General features: G+C 37.6%; 1 protein-coding gene across 1 annotated transcript in view; it reads left to right on the forward strand.

Moving 5' to 3' along the window:
- The window catches only part of GABRG3 (gamma-aminobutyric acid type A receptor subunit gamma3), a 312,369-nt gene extending 295,570 nt beyond the window's left edge, over positions 1-16,799 (forward strand). The window contains exons 7-10 of the mRNA XM_069006212.1: positions 5,715-5,867; positions 11,581-11,777; positions 13,261-13,290; positions 16,521-16,799. Of these exons, the coding sequence (XP_068862313.1) occupies positions 5,715-5,867; positions 11,581-11,777; positions 13,261-13,290; positions 16,521-16,799 (659 nt within the window). The remainder of the gene's footprint in view (positions 1-5,714; positions 5,868-11,580; positions 11,778-13,260; positions 13,291-16,520) is intronic.
- The last annotated feature ends 616 nt before the right edge of the window (positions 16,800-17,415 follow it).

A 17,415-nucleotide genomic window follows, 5' to 3' on the forward strand; every position in this document is an offset into this window, starting at 1 on the left:
ATGCAGCATCCACAACTTCACTGGACCACCTGTTTTATTGCCTCACTACCTTCACAGTAAAGAATTTTTCCCTAATATCGAATCTAAACCTGCTCTCTGTGTTTGAATCTATTCCCTCTTGTTCTGTCACTACATGCTCTTAAAAAGAGTCTCTATTTTTCTTGTAGGCTCTCTTCAGGTACTGGAAGGCAATTAGGTCTTCTGAAGCCTGTTTTTTTCAAGGCTGAACAATCCCCATTATCTGAATTAGGCGCGGTTGGGTTTTTTAACACTGCCTGTGTTCCTGCCTGACTTTGAACTGAGATACTCTTTCCAGCCAGTGCAGAATTTGGAACTGTGTCTTGAACCTGAAACTTGCACATTCCCAGTTGGCACCAGCACTGCCACAATAGCTTCACTTCCAATTCTGCATGCATCTCTTCCAATAAACCTCTCTAGTGAACATTTTGCAAGAACTTCTGTACATACTGACTAGAAAATTGTCAGCTTACTAAGAAAGAAGAGAAACCTAGCTCAGAAAATAAAAAAATTGAGCTTTGGGAAGCAAAGATCAGAAAACAGTTTGAGGGTGACATGAATAGTTAATGGCAAGATTAAATTAGGTCTTCTCTTGGCTTCCAAATGAAAAAATAAAATAAAAAAGTATTGAAGATTGGAAAGTTTGTTTCCTTGCTATTAAGTAAATTAGATTTGTTAAGATAATGAGGAAGATGCCTCAATCTCTGTGGTCTTTCTGATCAACAAAGAAATAGTCATGACACACAGCATCACTCCTCATTTTAGTGACTAGGACTCTCTTCTGTAATAAAACTCTTGTAACAACATGGATAAACTCTGCCACTCCTCATTGTTTTGCAGTTCTAGTGGTAGACAGTTTGCATGTAACCTTCATTCACATGCTGAATCAGCTCTGTGTATGCATTGTACCTTCATATTTCAGTCTTCATAAAGTTAATAATTATTTTTTTATTATTAATAATTATCTTTTTTCTAAGTTAATTGTTAACCTCAGAGTATAATGGAAGGATGAATGAAAATGTGACGTAGTGACAGTATGGTATAGTTTGAGTAAGTAAATTATTTACAGTATATAACTTTATATTTTTAAATTTATTTATTTTTAATAAAATAGCAAATTGTTTTCTCCTCAAACATTTTACCTTCAAGGGAGCTGTTCTTGGTGCAAAAATCTGACCCTTAGTCTTCAATAGTCAAAAAAAAATTTGCTATAGTTTGACACTGTCCATTAAAATCCACAGCAGTTATTACACTGCAAATCATTATTGTTCTAAATAGTGTCCTACTTTCAAACTAGAAACTTAGGCTAATATAAGTCCTATGGGTCACAGCCAGCAGTCAACTTGGTTTCATGGGAAGCGTTGCTACACTGTTGTGATTACTCCAGATTTGTTGCCTAAAGGTGCACATTTTGCTCCCTTTTTACGGAACTGTTCATGCTCTATTTTGCCTCGAGATAGTTTTCATTATTTCAGAGAATTGATGGTCTAATCATTCAGTTAAAAGTTAGTTTGCCTTCCTGGGAATATTATTTAAGTCGTTAAAAGGTAGAATTCCTCTCTGGGTTTAAAAATGAAGTTTCTTGGTATTAGTGATTCCAGTGGTCCTTTGCTAGGCAACCACTGTATGATTACTTTCCAATCAAGTGCATTGGTTTAATGACAGGCAGTTTGGAAGGAGATTTTTCCCATCTTGCCTGCACTGCAGAACTTTGTCACACTATGAGCCCCAGCTCCCCTTCTAGCAGTGGCAGTAACAGCAGGTGGAGCTCTAAAGGCTCCCAAAGGTGCAAGGAGACACTGAGCAAATCTCTTGAAAGTGTTTTTCCCTCCTTTGGGTTGCTCATGATTGCAGGATGTACAGAATGAATTGTATCCCAGAAGAGAGGAGAATCTTTCAGAAGAGAGGAAAGTTTCTTTGTACAGATTATTTTGTATGTTTAGAGAAAAAAATAAATGTACCAGGGCTACTTTTCTTTAATGTGCATGAAGTGCTTTCAGATACATAGAGAATATTTACTTCTGGAAGGAATAATGTGAAGAATAATATTATCATCATCATCATCATCATCATGCAATTTGGAGCAGTGCAATAAGGAAAGTAGCCAAAGCACATACTCTTCTGAATTTAATGAGAGAATCCAGTAATCACGATAGAAGTTGACTTGTCTGAAGATAGAACTGAAGTGGTTATTTAGATGAACATTTTAATTTACCATATATTTTTTAAAAAATCATTCAGTATATGTTGTACAGAAGCATACTTGCCTCTGAGAGCAGACACAACACTGGTGCTTTCAGTTGGGGCTCTGAATTTAAAGAGTGGTGATTTCTTCCTCCCACGAACATTATCAGCAGCATCCATTGTCTCATAAGCATGGTTTGAGTACTGTAAGAGAACCAGCAAATTCTCCTCTTATTTCCTCTTTGCATCACTAGTTCCAGTGAAGCAAATTGCTGGGTATATTATCTGTCAGTGTGTTCCCATAAACACACAGCAGCACAGAGGGTACAGTACGTAAGTCCTTATGCACAGCTGCTGCCTGCATGCCTGGGTCTGCTTTCTTCATTGTGAGAATATCTGTGGATCTCAGGCAAGAAAAGGAAGGAGGGAGGGAGGGAGAAAGGGAGGGAGGGAGGGAGGGAGGAAGGGAGGAAGGGAGGAAGGGAGGAAGGGAGGAAGGAAGGGAGGAAGGAAGGGAGGAAGGAAGGAAGGAAGGAAGGAAGGAAGGAAGGAAGGAAGGAAGGAAGGAAGGAAGGAAGGAAGGAAGGAAGGAAGGAAGGAAGGAAGGAAGGAAGGAAGGAAGGAAGGAAGGAAGGAAGGAAGGAAGGAAGGAAGGAAGGAAGGAAGGAAGGAAGGAAGGAAGGAAGGATTGTGCATATCCTATATAAGGATGAAGACATCAACTTTAAACAGGAAAAAAGGAGGAAAATATCTAAAATACCCTTTAAAATGTCAAGAAGACTATTATACTTAAATAAAATAACCTTAGCATCCTCACAGAAGTAGCCCAATTTAGCTATCACCATGGAATCAAGGGGTGTGGTTAGCTCCTTGTATAATCTGCAAGTGTCTGCAATGTTTTTGTCCACATCTCAGCCACTCGCTCTTGTTTTTTGATCACAGGAGAGAAACGGAAATATTTTGAAAACATTCACCTTCTAAGATGTGCCTCTAAAGCAGATATGACAAACCGTATACTGAAAGTACCAATTTCTTTTCATTAAGTGTAGAAAGGAGGCCACAGTGTGCATGTCATCTGTAGAATTTGCCTTCTAGATGTCTAAAATCACAGGAAATTAATCCTGCCTGAAAGACACTAAATCAGTTAATGACTAATTGTGATGATGGACTCTCTACATCATTTAATGTGCACTAATTTTCTCCCACTCTCATGTTTACCAGGTTTATTTTCATCAAAGACTTGGAAACAGGGACTCTTTTACTTTTCCAGTATCTTACAGTGCAGTATCTACTCCTACTCTCAGTTGCTGTGCTGGGTATCAAGACCACACTATTGAGAGGAGCAGTGACCTGTGTGGGTACTGGAATTGTGTGTATCATATATTGTTATACACAGTGGAGGTGTGCAGATTGTGCTTGACTTTATACCATTCTCAGGCAGCTCATCCATAAACACATAGTTCTAGATACAGGAACTAAGTAAGGGAAATGGAAAGGCTCAACATGTTTTCTGTAGAGTCTTTGATTTCATTTTTTGCTCATTCTTCTACCTTGACAGACAATGTTTAATTCATCAACATTTCTTCCATTCTTTTCAGTTGGTTCATGTCAGTAGAAGCACTGATTTACACTCCACCTGATTCTTTACACAAACGATCTCAGCTGCTGTGGTGTAAGTCTTTCTTTGGTGAGGCAAACCAGTCTAACAGTAAGCCAGCAGAACCTATGGTTACTAACCTACATCAATTCCCTGGTGCCATTCCCTGCACAGAGAAAACTGCTGGGGATTCATGGAATGACAATAACCCTTAGCCTTTAGAACAACCCAAAAGCCTCACTATGTCATGATGCTCTGCAATACCTCCTAGTTGTAACAGCAGTGAGCTCTATAAGCAAGGCTTCTGAAATGACTGTCCAGTTTCTTGGAGTCAGACAGTTTTCACTGGCACAATTCTTGTCCAAATGTATACTTTCATCTAACAGCGGCATTATGGAAACTTTCACAGGCTTGTCAACCTCTTCCAAATATATCTATCTCAAACTGATGTACTTTACACATAGGAACTTTTCCTTTTGACACATTCCCCTCTTCCCACCATCAGGTTTTTATTTACCTTTAACTTTATAACTTATGATAATTCATTGATTTTATAGTGCCTTCAGAGATGCTTTGGATGAAAGTTACTTTTACTGAATTAATTTCTTTTCTATATAATATTTAGCTGTAGTCAAATTATCCACTGTATTAAATGCATTTGTTTATATGTTACTAGATGATTAAGTTTTAATTTGCCTCAACTAATAAACCCATTGTGCTTCTGCTTGGGTGAGTTGTATGTACATTCCTTGGGGGATTAATCTTTATATGTTTCCAATTTCTTTGTTCTTCTGATGGTTTGCTGTAACAGGACAGAGTTACTTAGCTATTGCAACTATGCTTTCTGAAAATATCATACTCTAGAAAGTTAAGTTTTGTAACAAGAAGCCATAAAATTTATTAGGCCTAATCTGATGTAGTCAGGCAAAACCACATAAAAATTCTCTGGCATATAAGCGCTCCTTTACATCTGAAACGGAAACAACCTACTTCAAGTGAAGTACAGAAATCAGTCCCAGTTCAGTTTTATTGCTGTTATTCACTGTAACTGTCTGAGAGAGAAAGATAGTTAACATCTATGAGGCTGACAGAGCTGTTAGTAAGGGCAGAAGTGATAAGGTCAGTAGCCTCTACTGAGGAGAGAGGGAGGAACAGATTATTATCCCCTGTGAAATCACAAGGGCTAGCAGAAGAGGTACAGTGAAAAAAATCATATAATGTGAGATAAACTAACCTTCTTACTGAGTTCTTGAATTTATGATTTTCACTATACAGCAGAATAATAAACTTTGTGTTCAGACTGACCTTCTGAAAATACCACAAATGGCCATAACTGTTTTGAAATGAGGAATGCCAACAAAACCAGTGTCTCACCAGCACTGAGGTTCTAGTGTCTATAAATGATTTCTTGTGTAAAGGCATACTCATGTGCATGCTACATTTGCCATAAAGACCCCTATTTTCAGATTCATATCTCAAAAGAACATAACAGAAGTCACTCAAACCTGAAATTAGGGCACAGAAGACACAGCCTGCAGAAGGAAGGATTTTGTGTCCCGTGGTTGCAGAATCTGGTGAATGACCGTACCTTTACATTTGTGGCCATAAAGAGATCCAGAAATACAAAGTCTGGAAACTCAAGATGCCTTTCAAAACTTTATTCATCCAGAATGATTGCTGAGAGGCTCTACCTGTCCAAATACGTAATTTCCACAGAGACCTAAAACTTAAGGATATTAGAATGGCAAGGTTTACTTAAATTTCACATGAGCATTACTACGCAGATGCTGTTGAAACTCTAAAAAATATTTCATATGGAATGTTTTTATGAAAGTTAAAATATTAGCAGGTCAGTGAACTGATACTGTCTGCATCCCATCACAATGTGAATTTCCTTTTTGTGTTATTATTGCAGGTGATTATGTAGTCATGACTATATACTTCGACTTAAGTAGAAGAATGGGATACTTTACTATACAAACATACATTCCCTGTATATTAACAGTTGTTCTTTCCTGGGTATCCTTTTGGATCAAAAAAGATGCCACCCCAGCAAGAACAGCATTAGGTAAGTTGCTAATAATTCCCTTTTCTGATGTTTCTACAGTACAATTTGAAAATGTCAGCTTCCTTTCAAATAGACTGCTAGGTACACACTTTGGATTATTACTACTATGTCTTGCAGACCCATATCTACTTATTACTGAGACCTCTGGGTGTTTTCCTGTAACAGGGTAACTAAAAGTAAACTAGTCTGAGCCTTTGGATGACACTGCCACCTATTTTGCATAAAACTCTTGAATTAATGTCTGTCTCCTTGTTCTCACCATGATATTTTAGTGACATTTTTGAAGAATTAATTAATTGCATTGCTGGCTTCCTTCCCTTCTGTAACTCTCCCCCACTGGGCATTATGTCTTATATATACAGAAAACTGTGGGATATAATAGTATTAACTCATGCAAAGTGTTTTAGCTTGCATGCTTGAAGTTAAGCTTCACACTGGGTGTATTGATATTTTTCATAGATTGTGGAGATTTATGCTGCTTTAGGTTTTCCAGAAACTCATTTGTGTCAGTACCAGCATGTATATTTTGGCAATATGCATTAGTATACGCTTATAACTGTTGACTTAGACTTAGAAATTTTTTCCAATATCTATAGGAAAACCTGTGGGTTTTGCCAGCATCAAGAGTATAGGGGTATATAATAGCCAATTATATGTAAACATCAGAACCAAAGGAAAAACAATTTCTCAGTTCACATTACGGTTGCTAGGTCTGCCAATGTAAACTGATTCAGAAATCTACCAGTCTAGGAAAAAAGGGGAGGCTATGTCAAAGTCTGCATGTCTGTTTTCAAACAGAGGGGTTATCATTCCCAGCTCTTCATTGCATCCTCCTGCTGGAGTTTGTTACTATGTAGGTCCATTTTTCTGAGGTTGTTGTACAGGAAAGGAATACTCAGTCCTCATTCCCTCCACATGAGTGCCAAAGGGCCAGTGCACCATGGCTCCAGCAACAGGATGAATAAAAAGACTCACAGTTATTCTTTTATCCAGTAACCACTCCAGGACAGCAAAAAGACCATACACAGGTGAGGACAGAGCAGCTTACAACTGCCTGTTCCTGGCTGTGTACACTTGCCTCTGATAGCCATAGGTCTTAAGTGTACCTCTCTGCTGAATTCTTAAATTGAACTCTTTTCTTCTTAAATTGGGTGACTCAGGGGAGATAAGGAAAGACTGACTGTTCTCCGTTTTCTTTAAAAGGGAGTCTGAAGCCCCATGCATGGAGGAGAGTCACACAGCATCCAGTTGGGTTATCTTTCCTAATGCATGAAAGAGACAAAAGACACCTAACACTTTGCATTATTGGTTTGCCATAAGCATTTTTCATATCCTGTACCTAAGGGTGGTTCCCCACACCACATAGCTCAGTTTTCCCATTAATTAAATACAGAAATATGTTAGATCACTAATCACTAACGTGTGATTCTCCACCTCACCCCTCAGCCAGTTCAGGGAAAAAAGTATTCAGATACTGATGTCATGAATTTGGAGTAAGGACATAAAAATTAGTAGATCCAAGGCTCTACTCAATGGATGTCATGACTCACTCCTAAAACTCCAGCTGAGAATTAAATCCCATAGGCTAAAATACAACTGGTCTAAAAATAAAGCCAAATATATATGGGTCACTTTTGTGCACAGAGTCCTGTTGTTCCCAAATTGGCAATAGCCTGTTGACTCCCAGGATGCAGTAAGCAGATGCTCCCATTTTGCTGTAGACCTGCTTATAAAATGCAACTTATAAATCTGTCTGAGCAACAGCACACATCCACATCTGGGTAATGGCACATGGTAAAATTGTGAGTAATGCTGAAATTGTCCTACTAATTAGTTGAAAGTGCAGCAACAAATCTTCTTCAATATAGCTGCATTAATATAAAGGACTAGCACCAGGGAAATATTTCGCTCTCTGAAATTAATGAATAATTTCCAAAGTTATTGGCAACTACTCACAGTTACATGAAGTACAGGTATTATTGCTTTCTGAATAATGATAACTAATAAACTATTCCCATGCTGGGAAAAAAAAAATAATTTGGGCTTGGGACCATAAGTATTCTTTCAGTAGTACTGTCCAGAGATATTGAAGTGTTCTTTAAAAACTTGGTATTATAGTCCCCTTTTCACACTTTGAGGTACTAAGGCCCAGAGTGGCAATGAGATTAACTCCAGGCCACCTGAAGAGTCAGTGGGAAAATGGAAGTAAAATTTGAGTGCTGGCTGTGAACTGTGTTTTGTGATCCTGAGTTATTCTGCACTTCATTCAAGGAGAAAAAAAAAAGTCTCTCTGCAGTTTCTGCTTGTCTCTAGCAATCAAAATTATCTCAAAATGTTCTAAGTCAAGAGGACCCAGCATGTCCCTTAAGAAAAGTTATGATCTGGAAAAGAATAGGTTTTTTTCCTTGAAGATGAAGGGAATTAAGTTAAACTGAAGCTTTCATCCCAGTTTCTCCATACTTTTTCAAAATGGGTATAATATGTAATAGGACCAGGCAGTTACTACAGAACAAGATCAAACTGCAGTTTAAAAAGATACAGTGGGTATCTTTTTAAACTCAAGGCCAGCAACATGTTGATGTAAAAGAAGGTACAGATGATATTTAATAAAAAATGAACATTGCTTTCCTTGACATTCCATCTTTACCTCATTCACTAGAAAACCAAGAAAGTACTCAAAACAGATGCCAGACAAGAAAGATGGAGAATTAACTTTATGACCAAGTGATAGCATGCATGAAAGCAGCAGATATTTCCTTTAGTGTCCCACCAACATAACCTCAAGAAAATAAGAAAAAATTTGCCTTGCTGACCAAAGAGTTTCTAACACAAAACTCCTGCCACCTCACTCTGCATATGCTTGTCCAGTAAGCAGATTTCAAGCAGTAGTAATTTTAAATAACTGTTTAGACCAAGGATCTAAAAGTTAAAGTGCTTTCAGGTGTTATGTTATGCATAACTTGGTCTCCCAGTCAGTCCTTTTTGTTTTATCAAACAGCATCTTTGGTATGGGATTTATTCAGAGAATATAACGTCCCAAAATGGTATTTATACACAGACTTGTAAGCTTTCACTTACACTTTCTACCTGAAAATTTTGAACTCAGGTTAATTCAGAGCTGTCCTTGGCTGATATTAAAATTCTGTTGAAATAGATAGTTCATGAGCACTGTGAATTTCAATAACAGATGCAAAGCTCAGTTTGCCATACGGGACTCCACAATGTGAGAGACTTCACAATTTCATCTGGCAAGACATATTAGATTTGAAACCACTCAACAAACTGAATTTCGTTAGCATGAGAGATAAAATGAACTAAGGGTATGGAAACAAGATACTATATTTGGAAATAATGGTGCTGCATTTTATTCATATATACATACATATATTCTGATTTGTAAATGTATAGAAGTACAAAACTGTATCATCTGCTTCACCTTCTTTCTCTTTCCTCTCTGTATGTATCCCCATAAACTCATTTTAACATTTTAAAATTAGTGCCTGCGGGCTAGGTGTAAAATTGATACACTAGATAGAATTTTCATTGTTTCAAAAACTCAGTGCTTGTTTATGGCATGAGCTGGAATCCAGTCGAAGGGTGATTCGAGCTGGTGTTCCACATTCAGGCTTAAGGCATGGATATAGGATACAGGCTGAGTTGAGGACTTACATACTTAAGAGACTAATTATTTCTTTTTAGCCTCTTGATAAAAAACTCTCCTATCAGAGGATGAGTGGGAAATAAAAACCTTCATTTGAGTCCAGGTAAACAGGATACCATATATTGTACTGGAAGAACTCTATAGGTTTTGAGGAAATTTTTAAAGGTAGTAAAATGCCTGAAAGCATGTGAATGTATATGTCACTCTGCAAAGGACATATTTGTGTCAGAAGTCTAAATGTGGATTAGGAAGTGTTAAAGAACTTAATTTTATATTGTAGAGTATGTCATAGTCTGGATGCAGTTCTTTTGAAATTAGTGACTCCCAAGGCCTCAGTCACGGCTACACAGAATGACTGAGTGACCTATAGTCAGTAAGGGTCAAATCAAAGCCAGTCAGTTCACAGCTTTGGCAGCTGGGCATCTCTGCAGCTCAGCGGCGATGAATGGCTAAGCATGGTCTTTGCAGCTTTTTTAAAGCATCAGCTGAGTACAGAACTGATGCTGAGGGGTCTGGAGAGGTTGCTGGATCATGCCAACCACATCTGTTTACACTGGGAGGTGGCACAAGTTTCAGGAAATGGAAATATTTTCCCAATAGCTTTTAGATGTCCAAGGCACACACAAAGGCCACACTTCCCACTTCCTATCAGCATTGCTTTCATCTTGGTTATTGACTTGCGGTTTTTTTCAGAAACTTTTTCTTTGTTCGTTTCTGGGTAACAGATATTTAAGGAGTTAAATTAATCATTATTATTCAAGTTTGAGACCCAGGCAAAAATTTGCCTTCTGGCTTTTCCAGGGACTTTCTGTTAGCTTGAATGGAGGTTATTCCTGTGAATCACTGTAGCTTCTATCAAACTTTACAAGTCAGAGATGAACAACCCTTCATAAAGAGAAAGTAGTCAAAAGTAATCCACAGATACTTCTTTCTCTCCAGAGTGCCTTTAGTGAGAAGTTATTTAACTCTAAGGCATAATTTCAGTCATTCCTTGCCATTTCAAACACTGTGCACCAATGTGAAACATCATTTTCACTATAAAAAAGATTACCTTATGGTTATGTTATTTATTGAGAAGGTTCTCTCTTGAGACTTACTTGTGGGAAAGCTTTATTTTTTTTCCCAAGACATTGAGAAGCTGGGGTTTTTTCTATCAGAAGACATGCAGCTCATAACAAATGATTAAAAGCTTCAGTCCAAGCTGGCAATGAAAAGACTGTTATTCCTCAGGAATGAAGAGAAATTGTATGAATTACTAGGAGTCAAATAACTGACATGACATAGATTTCATTCTAACACTGGTTTTATTGTTTTATATATTTCACACTAATTCCCATTATATTCCTTATTACTAAATCAATCTAAGTGACGCTTTATATGAATTAAAAAGGCCATTTCTGTTAATGTTGCATCTGAAGTTTGTATGAGAGTCTTACTCTGAGCAAGTAACACTGACTTCCCTTACTCAGAAGGAAAGTGGAGGCAGTGGAGGCAGTGGAGGCCTCCCAAGGAAGCAGTGGTGTGAAGACATACTTTCAGAATTAATAGTCAGAACTTAGCAGAAAAACTTTTCTTTTCTCTCTCCAGCTCTTTTTCTTTTTTGAGCATAAGATTTTTCATGAGAGCAATACTACTGTGGAATAATACGTTTCCTTCAGAACTTTCTGAGTTTCTTGGTTTTATTTTTCTGAGTTTAGTATCTTTTCTGCTTTATACTCTTCTTCAAAAATTTCTTCATTCTCTCCTTCTCCCTCACCCCCATCTTCAACCTAGCTGGGATCAGGAAAAGGAAGAGATGAAGAAAAGCATATTGAGAGGCATGGGAATGACACTTTTGCAAAGATGAAAATAAACCATAGACCAAATCTTTGTTTACAAAATAACTTTGTCCCCACTGATATTATTTTCCATTATTTCTTAACACTACCATATGAAATTAATTAATTCCTTGGGTACACTCTGGATTTCTGTTTTGTATGTTTATTTCCAAAGATTCCTCTGTGATATGGAGAAGTGATGTTCCATATAATTAAATCAAGTTTCTCTCTGCAGGCATCACCACAGTATTGACCATGACAACTTTGAGTACCATTGCAAGAAAGTCATTGCCCCGTGTTTCCTATGTCACCGCCATGGATTTGTTTGTGACTGTATGCTTTCTATTTGTCTTTGCTGCTCTGATGGAGTATGCCACCCTCAACTACTACTCAAGTTGCAGGAAACCAAACTGTACTAAGAAGAAAAAGTCGGTAAGATGGCAGCACTTAAATTTCTTTTCATGTGCAGCTCAGAGAGCAGATAATCATTCAATTGTAGCCTGTAATCACATGGAACTTCACTCCTCCAAGATTTTCCCAGTGGTGTGATTTGCCCTGAAAGCTGATGGAAAAGTCACCCACAGTAGCAGTAGGAGCAGTTATGTGCCGGCTGAGTGAGGTCTGTTCCTAATAGAAGCAGCCTGCTCACCGTGGGGCAGCAACCCTGCCTACGCATCTTTTGTCCTCCAATTACTGTGCTGGTAGTTGGAAAGGGCTCCCACTGAAACAGATTGCATAGCTTGTTATACAAATAAATGCACATCAATGTATATTCAAATGCATTGCTATTTCATGGCTTAACAGGTCTAGAAATATTTATGAGCAGAATTTCAATGTCTCTGCTGGGAACCAGCATTTGGTTTAAGCCCTGTGCACAAAGGTGCATGTTCCCAAGGACAAAAATGGAAGTCACTTTAAAAGGTTTTATACACGGCTCATTTTTGGCTGAAAATCAGCTTCCAAGTGTAACACCCAGAAAAACACAAAAGCTGTCTATTTAGAATAAATTAAAACAATCATGCAGGAAGAATTGCCTGGTTAACTTCATAACTGACTATGAGAATGAGAGGGGGCAGTTTAATAGAGAAAAAAATCTCAATGTAAACACAGGGAAGGGGATTGTCCACTCCAGATCAGTGATAAATCTTATGTGTTCAAGATAAGTAGTTGGAGATATTGTGTGCAGGGGAGGAAATAAGGACATTTGAAATCAGAAATCAAAGCCAAATAGGAAAAATGTAAAGAAGGAAATTAAAGAGAAAGGAGCCTAAATTTAGGGAATAATAGGTCATGATGTAAAAAAGGGATTGAATAAAGAGCTATAGAAAATGATTGAATGAAGAACTAATGAAGGAAAAGCTGAAACAAATACGGGATTAGAGAAAGCCTAGAAAGCCATAGACTTAGTCAATGACAACTCCATGAAAACTAAAATAGCTTCTTGCAAAAATGCATTGCTCACAAAAGGCAAAAGATTGTTACCAAACGAAAAGTTTGAGACCGAAATGAACTTGCTAGTGATCAAACTAAAATTGCCATCCTGTAGAAAGACTAAACTAAAAAGTCATGAGTGTCTTTGTTAGCAGCATGTAATTCCAGACATATAAATGAAGATGTGGGAAAGCAAGCAACATTGAGGGGATTTAAATTAACACCAGAACAAATGCTCACTTACCTCTTGTTCGATCAATAAACAAATGTAATGGGTTGAATAAGAATTTTAAGTCTATGGAAGCCAGATGTGCATTCTGCTGAGATTTCATGCAGTTTTCAAGTGTACAGAATATTATGCTGAACGTATAGAACACACAGCATGAGGTGTTTTATGCATTTGAGGGCTTGGTACAAGAAATACTATTGAATTTAAATGCACTGTGCTTTCTTCTGAATAATTCTTTTGCTATCTTTATTTAAGCTACCTGATGTAAGTTTTGGTCATGTAATGGTAAGTAAGCTACTTAATTCACTGAGAGAATTGGGGGCACGAATATGTGGTTGACATTTACTTGCACTAATTCCTGAGAGAGATGTATTGCTGTGTTATGCTTTACCCAGACTTCACTATAAATATTGGTTTGCTTTTTTGTTAAAAGGTCAGTTTGTTTTCAGCTGTGGCAGAGGAACATAGCTGCCTCTTTCTATAAGGACTTAACAAGTGATATGGGAGGGAGGAGGGTCAAGTATAGAATATTATGTGTTATTTTTACCTCAGAAATTTTGTGTATCTGCTTTATATAATACAGGAGTTTCTCACTACATTTTAAGAGAAAGTAATAAGTACAAGTTATGTCATAAATTTCTATGGAGTTTTAACTAAGTTTCATAGAAAAAAGTTCATTTATGTATATGCAAAAATTTTAGTGAGCTTTCAAGTGGATTTTCATATAATTTAGGCACACAAGTTGAGCATGGGTAGTTGTACTATATCTAAAAATGGAATATGTACAGTCGGAACAGAGCACAAAAGTGTGTCTCTAAGTTGTATGAAATCTGAAACTGGAATACCTGCTATAATATATGCAGATATAAAGCATTCGTAAAGCATGAAGCCAGTTAATCAGCTGGTTGGATGGTCTGCTATCAGATAAGAACAGAGACAACTAAAATATTAGGGTTTGCATTTCTTGGGTTGGATATGTTGAAGTTTCTCATTTACAACTGCTAGATCCATGTTATTAGCCTATTTTTTACAAATAATAATATACACTTCTTTTTTTTTAACATGAGTTCTCTGATGTATTTTAAGACCTCAAATAGCTTAGAAAGTCTGCACACTGGCAATTAATGGTTTGCAGCAAGCATTCCATCTATATACTTTCTACTGCTGTCACTCCCTGGACAGACTTTTCTGAAAGATTAAGTTAACAGAGCACGCTGAGAAGCACTTTCCTTTTTCCAATTAAAAGCTATAGGGAAAGAAAATTAAAATGACATTAGGGTTTAAAAACCTTTATCTAGAACTAGTCATTCTGATCTGCTCAGAAAGCATCTAAAGCAGTCCCAAGTTTCTTATTCACCCTTTTTTTCTCTTCACCTCAAAATGGTTATTGAGAAAGGCCTTTGTCTATACATAAAAATCTTCAAATTATACCTTAAATAAGCAATGTCTCTGGCTCTCAAAATATCATGTTGTCTTTTCTAGCTTTGTAGTGATGCCACCTAAAAGGTGAAATGTATTAATTTTAGTGAAACCGTGTTCAGGTAATCCTAACCCTTTTCTTTTCCTCCTAGAAAATGCATATATATCATGTCAGAAATAATATTATTAAGCATTTTTAACACTGAAATTCCTTGTCCAAGGCCCTGAAGAAGTGCCTTGCCTTGGCAGACCTCATGGGTGGGACTGGGATGGTGCCCACTGTGTGTGCACTACTCTCCTCCCAACCCCAGCTCAGCTGGACACACAGAACAGGAGGGGACCATCCACCTTCTCCTCTTATCTTGTCACTTCAGGACATCTCCTACCTCACAGAGATTAAAACAACCAGATTAATCTGTCTGTATTATGAGGGCATTTACTTTATCTTCTGTCCTGAGCAGATAGTTGATATAACAAAACAACAACAAAATACCCCAGGCTACTGAGAGATGAGAAAATTTCCCTTGCAGAGCCAGAGCATTTTTTATCTTCACTCACCAAAACCTATCTGAGCCTTTCTTCTTTATAACATAAATGTTTTAGACAAGCATGGAAAATTTCAGTCCCTGAGTTGGAAGTGTTCATAAAGACCTGCAATAAGTGTACATTATATGACACAGTGGTATAGCAGAACTCCATGTATACTCTACTCACAGTTTTTTCTCTCCAGAGTACTAGAGTCAAAAAAAGATTGCTTCTACAATAATCTTAGACCTTTTTCATATGGCAACACATTGTAAGGCTCTGAAACAAGCCACCCAAAACTGCACAAAAGAGAGAGAAGACCATACGGGTGTAATTTCTGTCATCTAATCTCAGAGATAGAATCATTCACACCAAATAGATTTGCAATAATCTGCTTCTGAACTGCAATCTGCTTGCAGTTCACAGCACAAAGCTCCTGAGACATTTTAGCATTTACTTATGATAAAATGAATTGTGTCCAGAAGTAATTGACTGGATTCCATAGGGTAGGTGTTCATGTGTGTTGGCAGTGCCAGCATTTAAGCAGAGGGATGCCACATCAAGTTCTTATCTCAGAGACCAGCATTTTTAATGAGATAGGTAATACTACAGCGTGCCAAACCAAAAGATTTGTAGAAAGGAAATGAATTCAATATAAAAAGGAAAAATTTCCACTGAGTCATATCACCAATGTTTTTCACATCCAGCAGGAAAGTTTTCAGATACCCCCTAACACCCTCAGCAGGAAATGTTGAGTACTTTATATAGTATGGAAGCAAGAGCCCAGAGCACCTTCCTGAATGCCAGCAGTCGTGATGAGCTTGTTATGGCACAGCCAGCATGCTCCTGCAGGCAAAGCCAATGCTCAGCACAATCCCAGGGAGAGGAAGGGCCTCTTAGATAGAGAAAACCAGGCTGACAGGGCTGTGTCTGCTTTGTCAGAGCAGTGCAGACAGGCAGCAAAGCTGATGGGACTTTTTCTAATGATGTCAGCAGAGGAGGTGACATTTGTGAAGATGGAATGGGTGGCTTAATGAGAGGGGAGACTGTTGTGAGAAGGCATCTTGCATGACAAGGAAATGGTGTGACAGAAAAGCTGACAAAGAGTAAATAGGGAGTACACTGAAGAAGGAGAGGCCTGTAAATGTGAATGCTACTGTGAGGATGCAAGACATCAAAGTATCCTATTTCTGAGCATGGTTAATGTGATAAGCACAAAGGGGAAATGCCTTGGGATGGCATTTTGAAATCCTGTACTGAAATGATCCCTATCTATTGCTGACCATATGTGTTTTTATAAATCATAGTGAAGTTAAGAGGCAGTGAATGCACCTATGCTAAATGGAGAACATTGTACAATTAAATGGGCAGGTGGTCTATCTTCGTTATTTTTGAGAATCCATCTTAAATGTAGTTGCTTCAAGTGTTTAAAACAACTGACAAATAATATTCTGACAGGTAAGTGAACTCCTAAGTGTGAAAAAATGATTGCTTTCTGCTGTGATTATTAATTTTGATCTGCATCATCCAGGGAAACTTGTCAAACTGTTACCTTTTTTTTCTCTCCTCAGAATTATTCTGTACTTGATATGAGACCACCAACTACAGTCATTACATTGAACAATGCCATGTATTGGCAAGATTTTGAAGATGCGTGTGTCTATGAATGTCTGGATGGGAAAGACTGTCAGAGCTTTTTCTGTTGTTATGAAGAGTGTAAATCAGGCTCATGGAAGAGAGGACGGATTCACATAGACATCTTAGAACTGGACTCTTACTCTAGGGTCTTTTTTCCTACATCCTTCCTGCTGTTTAACCTGGTCTACTGGGTTGGATACCTCTATCTTTAAATGTTGCCTGTAGCAGTGAAGACTGCAGCGTTTTCTCACTGCAAATGGATGGTAAAAGTGCAGAAAAAGTGAAGGACACAGTCAGTTTCATCTCAAATTATAAAGACTACATTAACCTTCACCATCACAGAGCCTGATGAAGAATTTTAATATGTAATTTCCTGAAAAAGAAAAACATGGAAGAATTCTCTCCAGACTGCTATTCATTTTAAGAAAAAGGTTCTTACAAAATTCAGCTGAATTTGTAGTGTAAGCAATGTTTATGAATAATTATTGTATATTAGAATCTCTACTATTGTCCCTTGGCATAGAATTTATTCACAATTCAGGCAAAGATTAAATATGTAATTTTTATTTTTCATTCCCATACTTTCTTCAAAATGCTGCCATATCCCTAAGGCTCAGAGCAATGTACACTGGCAGTAGCAAATAAGCCAAAGCAAATGAAAACACTCATTTGTATTCAAATTTGCTTGAGCTAAATCCCATAGGTTTTGGGAAACTGATGATCTCCTTGATACAGAGTAACCACATATGTAGAAGACATATGTAGAAATGTCTCTGGTGAGATCCAAACATGGACATTACTTTCTGCAGAGGTCTGGGATTCTTGGGA

Source organism: Aphelocoma coerulescens, chromosome 1 (genome assembly GCF_041296385.1).
Source record: "Aphelocoma coerulescens isolate FSJ_1873_10779 chromosome 1, UR_Acoe_1.0, whole genome shotgun sequence".
Taxonomy (NCBI): domain Eukaryota; kingdom Metazoa; phylum Chordata; class Aves; order Passeriformes; family Corvidae; genus Aphelocoma; species Aphelocoma coerulescens.